The following is a 15772-nucleotide window of genomic DNA, read 5'->3' as shown; positions in this document are numbered from 1 at the left end:
CGTTGCGGAGCACAGGCTCCGGACGCGCAGGCTCAGCGGCCACGGCTCACGGGCCCAGCTGCTCCGCGGCACGCGGGATCCCCCCGGATCGGGGCACGAACCCACCCGTGCCCCCCACGTCGGCAGGCGGACCCCAACCACTGCGCCACCAGGGAAGCCCGGGCCGTATGTTTTTTTTTTTTTTTTTTTTTTTTTGCGGCACACGGGCTTCTCACCGTTGTGGCCTCTCCCATTGCGGAGCACAGGCTCCGGACGCGCAGGCTCAGCGGCCACGGCTCACGGGCCCAGCCGCTCCGCGGCACGTGGGATCCCCCCGGAGCGGGGCACGAACCCGTGTCCCCCGCATCGGCAGGCGGACCCTCAACCACTGCGCCACCAGGGAAGCCCCGGGCCGTATGTTTTTGATACAAGGTTGTAGTTAATTCTCAATACAAATCCTCACCCACAGGATTATTGTCTGTATTTTCCAGGAGAAAAAACTTCCTGCGGCTACAAGGAGATATGAACCCAGCTCTGTCTGACCCCAAACCAGTGCTCTTTCCTCCTGTCCTGCCTTTCCTCCATAAGTAGCACAGAAGTACTAAGCACTAAGTAGTACTGAGTACCTTTTCTAACTTCCTTGCAACCAGAGCACACATTTAATTTTGCCTCCTGCCTTTTCTTTCCTAACTCAACATTATATAAAAAGCATTTTTTCCCACATGGCTCCCAAGCATTCACTGTTCTGTTTCACGACTGCAGAATATTCCACTGAGAGCCAAAATGTCCCCTGCCGTTCCCCTCCTGGAGATCACTTCAGCTGTTCCCCCAAATGGCTGAGTCCATGGGCACAGAGGTTCCTGGCTGCTGGTGCCAGGACCAGATTTAAATGGACACCCTGTCACTGGTGAGAAGGTGTCACCTTCTGCCAGGGAGGGACCCCAACCCACGCCAGGGACCAGACCCTTTCCTCCCATGCAAGGCCGGGTCCCCACTGGCCTCGTGCGGGTGTGCCTCCCTCTCTCTGGCCAGGAACTGGGTCTAGAGACTCTAAGAACAAGGCAGGGGGAAGGAGTTTCTATGCGGTGGGAACCGAGGGGAGACTCTGTAGTCTCTTCCTGTGTGTAGGAAGGAGGGGACAGTCCTGGCCCACCCCTCATGGTTAACCAAAGGCTGCTCCAGCCCCTCCAAGACCAGAGGCAAGGGCCTTTCCAGCGTTTAGTCAAGGAAGCAATGCCCCATTCGAAAACGTACGAGTACAGATTTTGGGGGGTGGGTGATGAGTGGCTGTGGGTATTTAGGGAGGAGGGAGCTCTGTTCTGGCTAAACAAATGTTGCCACTGCCAGCCTTGGGCTAGTCCTTCGGGAAAGCAGGGGGACGGGCTGCTGCTCCATGATTTACTCACATCAGTGCTTTAGAACGGCCCTCCCGGGCTCTGGGTGCAAGCCCGTGCTTTGCTGCTAATTTGTCTGAGGGGCCTTTGGACAAGTCGCCATCTGTGAATAGTGTGTGAATGCAGAGCCTCATCTCAGGCTGCTGGGAGGGGCGATGAGAGCACAGAAAGCTCCCAGCAGGAGTCCCAGCACACGATGGATGTGCACTAAACGTTCATTCCCGCCCCTGCAGGGAACATCAGGTCCAACCCCTGGGTAAGCCCCTCACTCCATCTCTCCCACACTTTTATTTTCTAAATCTCAACGTGAGAGGCAGTTAAAAAGAGCACAGGCTTGGAGTCAGACAGATGGGGGTTTAAATTCTGGTTTTGTCGTTTTGTAGCTGTGTGATCTTGAGGTACATGCTTAGCTTCTCTGCCCCGCCCCCCAACCAGACCTAGAAAACTGGTAAGAGTCATCTCCACCCTGCACAATTGCTCTGAGGACAAATGAGGCCAGCTGGTCAGACTCGGTGTGTGGCACGTAGTAGGTGTTCACTTAACACTGGGTTTCCCCCCACACACCCCATTTAGTTACCTTATTTAGTTTCTTTGCCGAGAAAAGGTTTACTCCTGGGTCGAAGATGGCTACTTGTAGGGTCAGGGGAGTATATCCTGCAACGTTTCTCCCATGGAGGGTTGATAACCTTGGCCAGGAAAGGCCTCTTGAAAACCCCAGGGTGACTTTCTCTGGGTGTCCGAGGACAGAGGCCTATTTTTAAGCCATCCCAGCAGCATCCCAAATGTGCACTGTGCCACCCCTGAATGATGCCCGCTCATCGCCCCAACCCAGCTTTTCCTTTGATCTAAAAAGAGCCCAAGGAAATGGCATTTACTGCCAGGAGGATGGCAGGAAGCAACAGCTCCAGCTTCTCTGGCTGCCGAGATGACGGCCTCCAGCTTGCTGGCACTCAGCAGATGGCATTCTGGCTGAAATTTTCAGCAGATTCCGCTCCACCGGGGAAGGGAATTGCCAACTGCGAGGACAGTCTATTCTGCCCCCTCCCTCTCACCAGAGGATTTAACTAGCCTTTTACTGAGCCTTCGTTATGTGCCTGCACAGGCCTTTGTGTATTGAGTTTACATTCTTACAACCCTGCAGGGTAGGTTTTACCGCCTTCATTTTCCAGAGGAGGAAACCAAGGCAGCAAAGCTGGGCAGTGGCAAGGGAGGGCCAGGCTCGGGCCCTTCCTCCCATCCCTGCCCCCTCTCCAAGGCTGCTGCCTGTGGCCTTTGGGGGCGGGGGTCGTGTGCCTTGCTAAGCGCAATGACAGCTGTACCCTCTCCCACCGAAACACACCCACACTCCACTCACACAATCTGACGTACAACTTCAGGGGCTTTCTGAACCCTCACAACATCCAACCTCAGACTGTGGACCTTCAGTAACAAGTCTCTGGTTCAAGTGACAGAGGTAGGAAGCAACAGGGTGCACGTGTGTGCGTGCGCGCGCGCGCGCGGGCTTTAGAGAGGAAAAGGCAAGCCTGGTATTTGGCAAGGCTTCCCGTCACCCAAAGCAGGGCGGGAATATCAGTCTCCTTTGGCAACAGAAAGTAATTTTTCTATTGGTGGGTTTGAAAGTGGATTAGGAAAAAAATAACCAAGCCTCCTTCACCTCTGCCAAAAAGGGCAGTGACATGCACCCAGCAGAAAGACGCCAGCCTAACGGGACTTTGTTCTCTGCTTCAGAGGCCTGGTCGGCCAGCACCCAGGGTGGAAAGGGGCCAGCCCACACTTGGAAACCGCCACCAGGCTCCTCCCCCTCCTATTCTCTGCAAACAGAACCCGGTCAGCACAGTGCAGCCGGAAAGGCACAACACTCCTGTCAACAGCTGCAAGGAGGCCCAGGAGGGAGGCCGGAGGTCACGCGCCACTGCTCGTTGGGAGAAAAGCCCTCTCCTTCCAGGTCTAAGTGGCAGCCCTCTTGGCTCAAGTGGGCTCAGATGCACTGAGTTCCCAGGGGGTGAGGTCATCCCGACGCCCGCTCCAAGCATGTTCAACAGAGCTGGGATTCCCAAGCCGGCTCCGACCCTCTGCTGGGCCCCTCGGTCGAGGCCTCTTCTTGATAAAGGGACCCAGGAAGCTCCAACTTCAGAAGCGCCGGCTCCCAGGGTTAGGACCCCACTGCTGCAGAGGGTGCGGGGGAACGTGCCCTCATTCTTTTTCAAGTACATCACTTCCTCCTTCATCTGACATTTAAGGAGCATCTGCTCCATGCCAGGGCCGCGCTGGCTGCAGGGACGCACGCGCTGACGAGTCACACACAGTCCCTGACCCCAGAGCTGAGAGACAAGCAGGGGGGATGGACACAGACACCATGACTGCACAGGGTGGTCAGCACGGAGGGCTGGGGCCATGGGGCTGCTTCTCAGAGGGGCCACTCTGCAGTCTGAGGAAGAAATGGCTGGGGGTGGGGCATGATAAAGGATGGGGAACTGTGTTTCAGGCAGAGGGAACAGCACAGGCAAAGGCCTGGAGGTGAGAACAAGCTGAGCGCACTTGGGGAACTGCAGGGAATAGAGTGTGGAAGGGAAGGGGGAGGGTGGAGAGGGAGGCAGGAGCTACATCACAAAGGGTCTTAAAGGCCTAGCAGAGGAGATTAAGGTCCTCACGAAGGCTCTGGGGGCCACTGAAGGGTTTGGAGAAGGGAAAGAGCCTCTGAGGATCCGTCTCTCTGAAAAATGAGATTCAAGTCCTGGGTCTTCCCATAGAAACTGCCCGCTCCTTTCTTCCCTGCCTATCAAAATGATCCGGCACAGCAGGAGTGGGAAAACCAGTCCAGGTTTCGAACACTGCTTCCAACCACTGGCACAGTCTTGTCCCTTGGCACCTGCTTCTCCTCCAGGCAGCTTCTGGCAGCTGCCTGCTAAGCCAGCTGATGGGCCAGCTTTCTCCTTCTCTTTGCCCTGATAGCTGCCACTCCCCCAGCCTGGGTGATGCCCAGAAGCCTGGCTGTTCATTATCCTCAGCCCTAGATGGGCACCTGCAGGGCTCCTGTCCCAACTTTGAAACAATAGGTCCACTAGCCCTGCTTTCCAGGCTCAAAAGCAGCTGGAAACTCTCCTAGAAAACCAACTGTTCTCACCTCTGGAGCTGAGGAAATGCTCTTCACAAACCCCATGGCTGGGTGGTGTTTGCTGGCCCCGAGGGGTGGGAGCCCACCTCTGTGGCACTCCCAGTGTGTGACAGGGGCTCACCACATGGCCCATTCACTCATGGCCACACCCTGCCAGGTGGCTTCCAAGTGAAGAAACTGAGGCCCAGAGAGGCGGACGTCCTGGCCAGAGACCACCCAGCCTGTGAGGCTAGTGCCTGTTTTTGAATCTGGTCCTGTCTGACCCTGAAGGTTGCATCCTTCCTGTTTTATGCCTCATTCCTCCCAAGGTCTCTCGCCTACCCCCTGACCTACAAGAAAAAAGTAGGCAATGTACAAGAGGCATAAGCCACCTTCTGGGACAGAGGTGGAGTGAGGCCCTGGCTTGGGCTCAGAGAGGGGCAGGTGTGGTGGTGGATGTCATCAATCAGCCTGTTTTGAGCAACTCAAAGGCCACAGGTTGGCAGAACTTGGGATGAACAAGAAGCAGCATCTAAAAAAGGGAAAGCAGTGGCAGATTATAGCAGGGGGATGGAGCCCCAGAGCCGAATGTCCCCAAGGTCTAAAAGGGGATTGGAGGTGGGGCATGATCAGAGAGGCAGACCTCCCAGGGGGCCATCTAGAGTCTGGGGCTGGCCCTCCACCCACCAGACTTCCTGTGATCCTCCTGACAGTGCTGAAGGAGGTGACTGCTACCAGACCCACTGCTGGTGAGGAAGGGAGGCTCAGAGAGGCTGGGAGAGCTGCCCAAGGCCACACAGCCAGGAAGTGGTGGAGTTAGCATTAGAACCATACCAGACCGGCTCCCAAGGCTAGGAAGAAGATGCCATGGGTGCTTTGGGAAAAGTGTAGAAGTTATCCCTACAGGGAAGGAACAGAGCCTGGCACACAGTAGGTCCTCAACTAAAATAGATTCCTTCCCTGCCATGTTTGGCTTTGAGGCCCACAGAGAAGTGACTCAAGGGTGCCCCTCCCACTCTCCTTCCTTCTCCAAAGAGCCAGCTTTCTCTTTCCTCTCCCCCTCTTCTGTCAGACTGGCCTTTCTCCAAATGCCTGAGGGCTCCCAAGAGCCAGTGAGTATAGACTGAGGATGCCTGCAGGAAGTCTGCATGGGCTTCTGCCCCTGACCCAAGAAGTAAAGGATGAATGTTGGAAATGCAAACTCAGGAGTCCTAATAAGAATCTCCATATCACACATCCTAAGCTCTGATGATCTGAGAGTTGTTGGCTCACTGGGGCCTCTCTACATCCTTATGAGCCCATTTCCCAGATGAGGACATTAGGCCCAGATGAGCAGGGGATGGCCCAAGGTCATGGTGCAGGCAAACAGCTGGGTCAGGATCTCACTCAGACCTGAATCCAAAGCCATGCACACACTTAACCATTATGTGGAACTGCTTCCCTAGCCAGCCAGCAGGTACTTTAGGCATCTATTGCAGGGGTTTGAGAGGTGAGACCCAGCAGGACTCTTTGGTCCTATTGCTCCCCTCCTTTTCATCAATTTCAAGAGCACAGATTCCTTGCCTTCAAGGAATCCAAAGTCACCTCTGGCAAAGAGGGTGAGACATGCCCATTTACAGAGTCCCCATCTTATGTTGGCTCAGACTTCTCATGGAGTCTCCTATTTATTCCTCATCACAATCCCATGAGGGGGTCACCATCATTCTCCCCATCCTAAAGATGGGAAATGAAGGTTCAGAGAGGGGAAGTGACTTGCCCAGGGTCACTTAGCTTACATATAGAAGAATTGAGGTTTGAACATGAGACTACCTCCAAAACCAGTGCTCTTTCCACCATCTCTCCTGGGATTCCAGCCAAAGACCCCATCTGTAATCTCTGTGTGACCCTTTGCAAGGCTCTTGTCCTCAGTGTCCTGATCTGCCAAATGGGAGGTGGGACATGGTGTTTCTGAGCATTCTTGGAATTTATGAGATGGGTGGGCATCTCCTTGGGGAAAAGGAAAGAAAACACGAGCCTGAGGGATATAATTTTGATGTAAACAATGTGTAACGTTGAGGATGTAAACAGAACACACTTGTTGATAGCTGTGGGCCTTATGCCGACTGCCAGTACTGCCCCAGACACCACCACCCCACCCGTATCGCCAGATGGTTTACTCATTAAAGAACTCTCTCCCCTCTGCCCAGAGGCCATACAAGAGGCCAGCTCTGAGCTGCTCTGAGTCCTGGTAATAAGGAGAGTGAAGGGGAAGGGAGGAGAGCGAGCTGGCACTGATACCCAAGAATGGCTGCTGCTCAGAAGTACCTGCTGCTACGTGTGGAAAATTGCTGAGGCTGGGAGGTCACAGGGGAGGGAACAGACCCAGAAGGGGGCAGGTGGCTTCATCTTTCTGTGCCTCAGTTTCCTGATCTATAAAATGGGGCTAAAGCCTCCCAACATGCAGAACTGGCAGGGGGATTAGAAAAGTGAGAGATTATGAAGGGCCCTCCACGCGTTCAGCAGATGAGCTCCACGCGTTCAGCAGATGAGCACTGGCTAACACTTCCTATAAGACCCTGGGGTCAAAAGGCACCTTAATGGACAATTCATCCCGGATCCATCTGATGCTCTAGTTGCCTCTATAATGTCCATGTCAAGTCCCAATTGGGCTAAACACCAATGCCACTCTGGCAAAGGGTACTTTCTCCCCCACTGCCCTCATTCCACTTCCAGATAGCTTCCACAGTTAGAAAGCTCTTCCTTTGACTGAGCTGAAATCTCATGTGATGTCCACACACGTCTGGTCATGTCTGTGTTTGGTCCACAGTACCCTTCGCTATCAAGTCTGTTCCCCTGCCTCATGGATCTGCAGGCAGCTCTCTGGTTCCAAGGGTCCCCAGGCTATGTTGCTGGGGATCCTTTGCCACTCTGGGGCTGACATGGCCCTTGCTTTGCTCTCCAGAAAACTCTCAGGACATCAGTCGTCCCCTGGCCTGCCTTGAAAGGGGGTTGGAGATCTACACATCAGACTTTGGGAATATCAGCTGGGGTCCCCATAAGCCACCGGGAGAGTGGCCCTACGCTGCCATGCCTAAAGGTGGGATGTGAGATAAACAATCTCAGAAGTAGGTGAACAACTGAAAAGAAATCTGCCAGACAAATCTAAATGCTCACAAGTTTCTGCTCAATACTATGATGGCTTCCAGGGCAAATGTGAAATGCCCCTCACCTGACCCCCTGTCTCGACCTGGCAGTCATCCATCCCACATCAACATTGCTTCCTTCTAGTGGGAATCATGTTGGACTACCCAAGCTGTGTGCCCTTAAGCAAGCTACTTTCCCTCTCTGTTCTCTCAATAGTTATATGGGACTAAAAATAGTAGCTCTCTCACAGGGCTTGTCCTGAGGGCTAAATGCAGGTACCTGCTGAGAACAGTGCCTGGCACAGCCTGGCTGAGTGATACAAGCTAGTGGTTATTATTATTTGTTTGTGTCTGTCTCCCATGGGAGCACCAGGCCCAGCAGGGAGCAGGGGCTTGTTTGTCTAGTGAATACATAATCATAACAGGTGCCCCCCGGGAGCACTCACTATCTGTCAGAGGCTTTGCAGGCCTGAGACGTAACATCATTATCTCCTTTCTGCAGAAAAGGGAATCAAAGCTTAGAGAGGTCAAGTCGTTCGTCTGGATAATAAGGGGCAGAGCCCAGACTCAGACCCAGGGATGGAGGCCCCCAGCCTGTGCCATTACCAACGCTGTTAATAATGACAGCACACCAGGGAGACAGGATGCTCCTGGCCTGCAGGAAAGCCTGGGTGCAGGGTGACAAAGGGCACTCACCCTGGCCCCAGGCCCTTGCTGACCGACTGGTAGGGGCTGCCTGGAGCTCTGGGTAGCAGCCGGGCTCAGGGGAAAGGATGTGGGTGCATGGTGACACCTGCCAATGGGGGGTGGGGATGGCCGAGCACGGGCCAGCTTTTACCAGGCAGACACATCAGGAGCCTGAGCCCTAGTCAGGCAGGAGGAAGGGGTGCAGAGCTCCAGTTCACCCCTTCTCCTCCAGGGCAGGATTCCCAGATGCCACCTCTACCTTTTTAGTTAGAGTCTCCAGGCCTGGGATGAGGTGAGCGGGGTTGGTGGATGGACCTTTTCTATGGGCAGCTTCATTCTGGCTGCTGGGGACACAGGCGATTCACCTTCCCAGGACAAAGAAGGTAAGAAGGTGTGCCTGCAGGAAGAACAGCTTGTGGGGAGGGGGGGACTCAGGAGCTCAGGATGAGGCCAAGGGGCAGCAGCCCCAAGAAGCCCCAGGGGGCAGTGCCCCATAGTGATGGGGGAAGGGGCTTTGAGGTCAGGCAGGCTTGGGATCAAATTCTGTTCTGCCACTTCCTAGCTGCCTGACCCAAGGCAGGTCTCATGACCCTTCTGAGCTCAGTTTCCTCATCTGTGAAGTGGGAGACTACTTCTGGAAGGCTCGTCCTGATGGTTTAAAGGGGATGAAACAGAAAAAGGGCTTGGCATGGGGCGGGCGTGCTGCAGCTCTGACCACTCGGCTACACCCCCCAGGTGGGAGCTCACAACTTACCGCACGCTGGGCCCCTTCCTCTTCCCTCTCTGCTTTAAGCTCTCACCACACACCTGGCTTCTGGGCTTCTATTTTAAGCCCTTATAGAGCACTACCAAGTACAGAAAGCCCTTTGGTCCAAAAGAGGACACAGTTGACTCTTCTTGTCCAAGGGGAAGATTAAACAGCCTGTTCTGAGCAGCCTTTGCGGCCCAGCCCAGCAAACACAGCACATCATCCTGGCAGGGAGTGTGGCATCTGAGAAAGCTAAGTCTTCTGACTGCAGGCTGGCCTGCAAGAAACCACTCTTCCTCTGACCTGACCTCTACCCACTGCTCTGACCTCATATTGCCACCCTCACTTGCACTGGGACCCCCAAACTCTGCAGCTCCCCCTTCACATGCCCCGTTCTCCCTCCCCTCAGGCCTTTGCACATCTAACCCTCTGCCTTGAACAGCCTTTCTCATTCCCTTGTGGCTAACTTCTCTGCTTTCCGGTCTCAGCTGGACAGCACCTCCTCCAGGAAGCCTTCCCTGCATCCTCCTCTAGGCTCTCACAGCCCCCTGGGCTTCCCTTCCCCCACTTACCAAACTGCCCTGTCCTTGGTCGTGTCTCCCACTAGACCTGGAAGTTTGGTGAGCCAATGCAAACTGCAAAATGCAACCTGCCAGGCAGATTCTCCTCCTCAGAAATGAGGTGTCTTGGACAGGGCTCAAGGAACCCTTGGGAACTGTTGTCAGTGCTATGAAAGGGATGCCTCCCAATCCAGCCCCTCAGCTCGGGGCTCGTGGTCGCCTGGGGGCAGAGCTTTCAAGGCAGGAAGTGAAGGGCACTTGTCAGCCAGCCCCATCTAGGGACCCCAGGGGCAGGCCTGAGGCCTCTCCTGTCCATGGTGGCAACAATAACCATGACAGCGACTGCCCTGGGCATTGTGCTAAAGCCTCCGCCCGCTCTGTTCCGTTTAACTTTCACTCCCACCAACTGCGAGGGAGCTACGCATCCTCCCCACTTGCAGGGAGGAAACTGAGGCACAGAGAGGGGAGTCTTTGCCCAACATCACTCCACTGGGAAATGGCCGCGCCGAGATTTGAACCCAGGTAGCCTGACTCCAAGATGCATGTCTAGACCCGGACACCAGACCTCCTGCTGCTGTAGACCAGTGAGTGGGCTCACCATAGCCCTTAACCACTGCGACCCACGGAGAGAAATGCATTTGACATTGTGATACGCAACACGCACAGGTGCACGCACACATGCACAACTGAAGCCAAAGTTTCTGAGGCAAAAATACTCTTCCTACATGAATGCACTCGATATTTTATCTTTTATCCTCTTCTATGTCATTAGGATTTTTTTTAAAAGGTGATCGTGCACGACCCACAGTAGACAGATAACAAGGCCAGGCCTTGTTCGGGGTGTTGGGCCTCGGCCCCTCCTTCTCTGAGGCACAGGGTAGCAGCACCTTATGCTCTGCAGTGATATAACCAGTTACGTGACCTGCTCTACTAGAATATTCTATCCCTCTCCCACCAGTGGCCAGCTCCACGGGGCCCGCCTGTGGCTGTCCATCCCATTCAGGCCTGAACCCCAGGGCTGGCACACGACACATGCCCAACAGATGTCAGATAAGTGAACGAAGGTGCACAGTCAGGAAAATGCAGAGCAGGGCACACCCCAGGGTCACCCAGCCTGGGCTCATGGCACTTAAGCAGAGATCAGGATGGCTTTGGTGCAACTGAGTTACAGAAGACCCTAAAAGCAGGCAGAAAAAGATGACATTCGAATGGGGGAGGCAGACATTCAGTTGGACTTTCCTTCAGATGTCACCTCCCCCAGGAAGCCTTCCCTACCCCCCTTTCCTGCCTGGGGAGAGAGAGAGGGAAGGGAGAAGAGGTGGGATAAGAGGGTAAAAACAGAGGGAGGCCCCAGTTCCTTCTGGCTCCAGATTCTCCACAGGCAACTTCTCCATGTTTCCTATACATTGGACAGACCCATTCCTCTTCCTCACTTCCACTGATGGATAAGACTGCTCCACCCTTTCCCCCAACGCCCACCCCAGCCCCCAGCATCCTCGCAGGCCCTCACCAAGGAACCTTGACTAGTCAGGGCCCCTGACCATGTGTTGACAGCCTGGTAGGTTTCAGGGCTGTTGGACGAACCACTATCACTTTGAGAGGCTCAGGCTCAGGCCTCTTGCTCAACTGGGAGGCTATAAAAGTGATTCTTCATGACCCGGTGGCACAGAGGCAGATGGGGCCAGATAAGGCGGGCAAGCCCAACCTAACTTTACATTGTGACTGGGTAAAGGAGGAAGAGCGGTGCAGAGAGAGGGCAATGTCACTGGTTGGGTCATCCATGTAGCCGCCGTGAAGGCTGTGAGAGTGACAAAGGCTGCTGTCCTCCCTAGAGCTGAGACAGTCCAGATCCAGGGAAAAGAGTGGCTGCCGGGCCCTCGGAGCATTACTGCCCACTGCCAGAGGGCAGCAGATCTGACCCATGTAGGCCCAGTAGCCACACGGTTCTGTATTCAGGTCAAATTAAGAAAGAGGCTCTACAGGGAAGGCACCTGAGTGGCCCAGTAGGAGCAGGTGCTTCCGGTCTGGACGTAGCACTTGCAGACTGACCATGTAGGTTAGGAAGATTGGTTCTCCCCCTTATACCGGTGAGCCTTTGTCCTTTACCTCTCCAAGCCTCCATCTGCCTCCCTGTAAGATGGGGATAAATATAGCCCCTCTAAAGCGTTGTTATGAGGATCTGAAATAGGTAATGTGGGTAAAGCCCTTGACTCAGGGCTTGGCACAGAGCAGGGTCAACACACTTCCCTCACTCCAGAGCTCCAGGATACCACTCACTGAACTAACACTAGAATGGGCCATTGACTTGGTCAAGCATGGACCGACTTAATGATTAAACCCAACCGACAGTTTGAATTCAGCCTCTTCTCCAACCAGAACTACGGGTGAGCCCCAGAGGCGTGTGGAGGGAAGGGATTGAAACGTGCTGGTGGGAGAAGGGGAAGAGTTCCTCCTCCCATCCCCCTCCCTGCTGGAATTGTGCCCTCCTCTCCCCCCCACCCCACTCATGTTTACACTTTTCTTTCTTCGCTTTGCAAAACCCAGATTAAGGCTAAAGGAGTGCAGAAAAAAGGACCATGTAGTATTACGAACAAGACAGACCTGGGTCTGCTAAGCCCAGCTTTACCACTGCCCTACTGTGTGAGTTGGGGCAGGTGTCTCAACCTCTCTGTGCCTCAGTCTCCTCATCTGTAAAATGGAGGAGAATGGCACCGTATTTTGCAGGTCTGAACTGCAACTAGAAAGGGAATGGGTAATGCACACAGTAAGAGCATAGCAAATGCGAATTCCCACGCTGACCCCTGCACACTTGTTTACAGGGCATTGATCTGAATTGCTGATGCCCTTTATGAAGGCCACCAAGGGCTTCCCCTCAATCGATCATAAAAGACATTCCTTTTGGGGGGGCATTTCCTTATTGCATACAACAGCATGCTAGGTGTACTCTGGGGCACCCAATAAATGGTATCTGAACCATGGATGTCAGGGGAAGACTGCAGGACTTTGGAGCTAAATAAACCTGGATTCAATCCTGGTTCTGCCAACTGGATGACCCATGTGAAATGGGATGAGTCATTTTACCTCTCTGAGACTTGGTTTCCTTATCTGTAAAATGGAGATGATAATCCCTACCTTGCAGAGCTGTTGCAAGAACTAAATTTATTCATTCAGCAAATATTTACTGAACATCTACTATGTCCCAGCCAGTGCTCCAGACGCTGAATATACCACAGTGAATAAAACAGGCAAAATCCTCCCTAGGGAGACAGACAATAAACAGCTAACTACATGTACAGCGTGGCACATGGTGAGCCATGCTCAGAAAAAACACAAAGCAGGGGAGAGGGAGTGGGAGACACTGGGGGCAGGGGCAATGGCAGGAGCCGCGTGGAGCAGAGACCTGAAAGAAGCAGGGGGAAGCCATGTGGAGATCCGGGGTAAGGATGTTCCAGGCAGAGGGATCGGCGAGTGCGGAAGCCTTAAGGAGAAGCATGCTTGGCATGTGAATGAAGCCACATATGCAGGAAGCCTGGCATGGAATCCAGGTGCTCGGCAAATGCCAGCTCTCTATTTCAAGTCCCGTAGAAGGAACCCCACGCATGTGTCCTTTTCCTGAGAACGAAAGCACAAGGATTTCTACAGGGCAACACTGAGCCAAGTGTTCTTTCAGCCTAAGATGCAGGCAACATGTGAGCTCCACCGCCAATTTTTGGGCTCCCGCCAGGCACCAGACTCTGGGCTGGGCAATCAGGGATACAAGATGATCAAGACGTGGGCTCTGTCCTCAGGCAGCCCCAAGGCGAGTAGTAGAGATGGGTGATAACAATGCAAAGCGGTCTGATGAACAAGCAGAGACAAGAAGGTATTTAGGGGGCAGAGCAAAGGTGTGGGTAGTCAGGGAAAGCTTCCTGGAGGAGGTGACAACTGAGCTGGGTTTTGAAAGATGGACTAGACAGTGAAAGGATATTCCAGGTGTGGGGAGCATCATGTACTGAGCACAGAGGTGCAAAAACACCACAATGTGTGTGAGAAACTAATTACGGGCAGGTCAGAAAACAATAAATGTTTCTTCGTGTTTTTGGCACCTACAGCCTGATGTGGCACAGGAATGCCAGTTCCATCTCCTTCCTCTAACTCGATGCAAGCTTCAGCACCAGTGGTGTTTGAATTTTCCACGATTAGCTACTGCTGTGAGTAACCGACCTTAACCCCAGGCTCCCAGCGCAGGGTGGCCCTGTCCACAGAGAGAGGGCTGAGTGGGATGGAGACTACATAAATATCCAGCTATATTTAGCCCTCCTGGCGTGCCTGTGTCCCTTCATCTACCCCAAGGCTGACCCACAGGTGGCAGAATGGCTTTTCTACTAGAACAGCATAAACATTTCTTAATTAAGAAATCCCACAAAGGGGGCTCATGTCTTTGTGGCTGGGAGGACATCTGCTGCTCTATTTGCCAATATCCCTGGACACCTCCAGACTGGGTGGCGGGTTCTCCCCATCCCCATCCCCATCCCGTCAACAGCCCTGGCCATAGGAGGCGTGGCCACTCTCAGGTAAGAGGACCTGGATTCGAATCCCACCTCTGCCACTGATTAACTGGTGACGCTCTTCTGGTGACTTCACCTCTCAGAGGATTTGGTAAATTCTGTGTGCAGTGGCCTGAAAGCTGCCCAGGGGCTTATAAAGTAGAAGGAGGGGCTCCTCTCCTATAAGCAGGCCTTGGGAATGTGGGGGTCAGCACTATCCATTTCAATCCTTTCCAGGGGAAGAAATAATCATTTTTTGATATGTAATTATGAAGGAGAGAGCTATATGGGACTGTTAGAGCATAGAGGTGATACCTCCCTCTCCTCCTAAAACCTCACATATGTGTCTCTCACCTTCTGCCCAAAGGATGCTACAAATGCCCAGCCTTAAGGCAAAATAAAGATTTATTCTAAAGACTTGGCAGGGAGGAGGGTGGGCAGACAGACATGGATCCCAACCCAGACGCCCTCCCCACTAGCAACATGGCCTTGGGTGTGTCATTTCGCCTCCACTGAAACTCAATTTCTTCATTATAAAATTGGAATACACACCTTTACCGTGAAGCTTCTTTGCATACCGCGCTGGGGTAGGCAAAGTGCCAGACACTGAGCCTCCAAGCCTTTGAGCAGCGCTGATCTATTCCCACAATTATCAGGTATTTTCTAGCAAGGCCTCTTCTATCTTCACACCCCCACCTCCTCCCAGCTCTGGATCCCCTTACTCTGGCTCCGGAAATTCTCGGGCGGTGTTAACTAGGGGGCGATGCGCTCGACAGCGGCGACTGCAAGGGGCTAGAGAGCTCCCAGCTGAGCAGACACCAGAGGGGGGCGCAGCCAGGGTGCGCGTGGGAACGTGGCCAAACCAAGGCAGCATGTACTGCGGGGGCGCCGAGCGGCTGGTAACTGAGATACCCCTGAGAGCACCGCCCCCCCCCCCCCCCACTCTCAGCCGCTGCAGTCTCGGCACAACGGGCGGCTTTTGGCCGTCGGAAGCCCTGCGGAGCCTGGTTCCATTCACCCCCCTGGAGCGCCCCGGGCTCCTTCATCAGCGCCCTTGGGCTGGAACAAAGGCAAGGGGTCGCGCAGCATCGCCCCAACGGCCCCTTCGCGCATCTGGCCAAACCCGGGAGAAAGAGCACCGGGGTCCCCAAGGTAACCAGGACGCGGTACCCGCCCTCCCAGAGCGCAAAGCTCAGCCGCTCCGCGCGCGCTGAGCCGGGAGTCGGGAAGCACCGGAGATTCCAGCTCGCCGCGCCCGCCCAGGGCTCCAAGGGTAGGTGGGGTGGCTCTCCGGAAGTCACCCAGAGGGTCCCCCGAGGAGAGAAGAACCCCAGCGCCCGCCTCCCGGGAGGGGCTCCCCGGCGTACCTGGCAGGGTCCTGTGCACAGTGTTGCCCATAGCTGCGTCGGGGCGCGGCGTTGGCGGTGGCGCGCTCGGGACGCACGGAGGCTAAATACGCGGTGGGCCGGGGACCCGGGCCGGGGTCGGGCTCGGGCTCGGGCTCCGGGGCATCGCGGCTGCACTGGCGAGCCGGCGGGCTGCAGCTAAGGAGGGTGCGGTGAGGGAGGCAGCGGCGGGAGGAGGAGGCGGAGCCACCGGCCGGGGCCTGCCGGCTCCGCCCCCGCCTCCCGCCGCCTCCAACCAAGCGAAGAGGGGCGGGGC

General features: G+C 54.7%; 1 protein-coding gene across 3 annotated transcripts in view; it reads right to left on the bottom strand.

Annotated features, from left to right (window-relative positions):
- The window catches only part of NEURL1B (neuralized E3 ubiquitin protein ligase 1B), a gene marked incomplete at both ends in the record, with an annotated part of 37662 nt that extends 22154 nt beyond the window's left edge, over nucleotides 1-15508 (bottom strand). For all 3 annotated transcript variants that reach the window (XM_079702598.1, XM_079702600.1, XM_079702599.1), the window contains one exon: nucleotides 15478-15508. In XM_079702598.1, coding sequence (XP_079558724.1) covers nucleotides 15478-15508 — 31 coding nt within the window. The remainder of the gene's footprint in view (nucleotides 1-15477) is intronic.
- Nucleotides 15509-15772: the final 264 nt, after the last annotated feature.

Source organism: Hyperoodon ampullatus (genome assembly GCF_949752795.1).
Source record: "Hyperoodon ampullatus genome assembly, chromosome: 4".
Taxonomy (NCBI): Eukaryota; Metazoa; Chordata; class Mammalia; order Artiodactyla; family Ziphiidae; genus Hyperoodon; species Hyperoodon ampullatus.
Note: the sequence above shows the minus strand (reverse complement) of the source record. Positions and strands in the feature narration are given on the sequence as shown.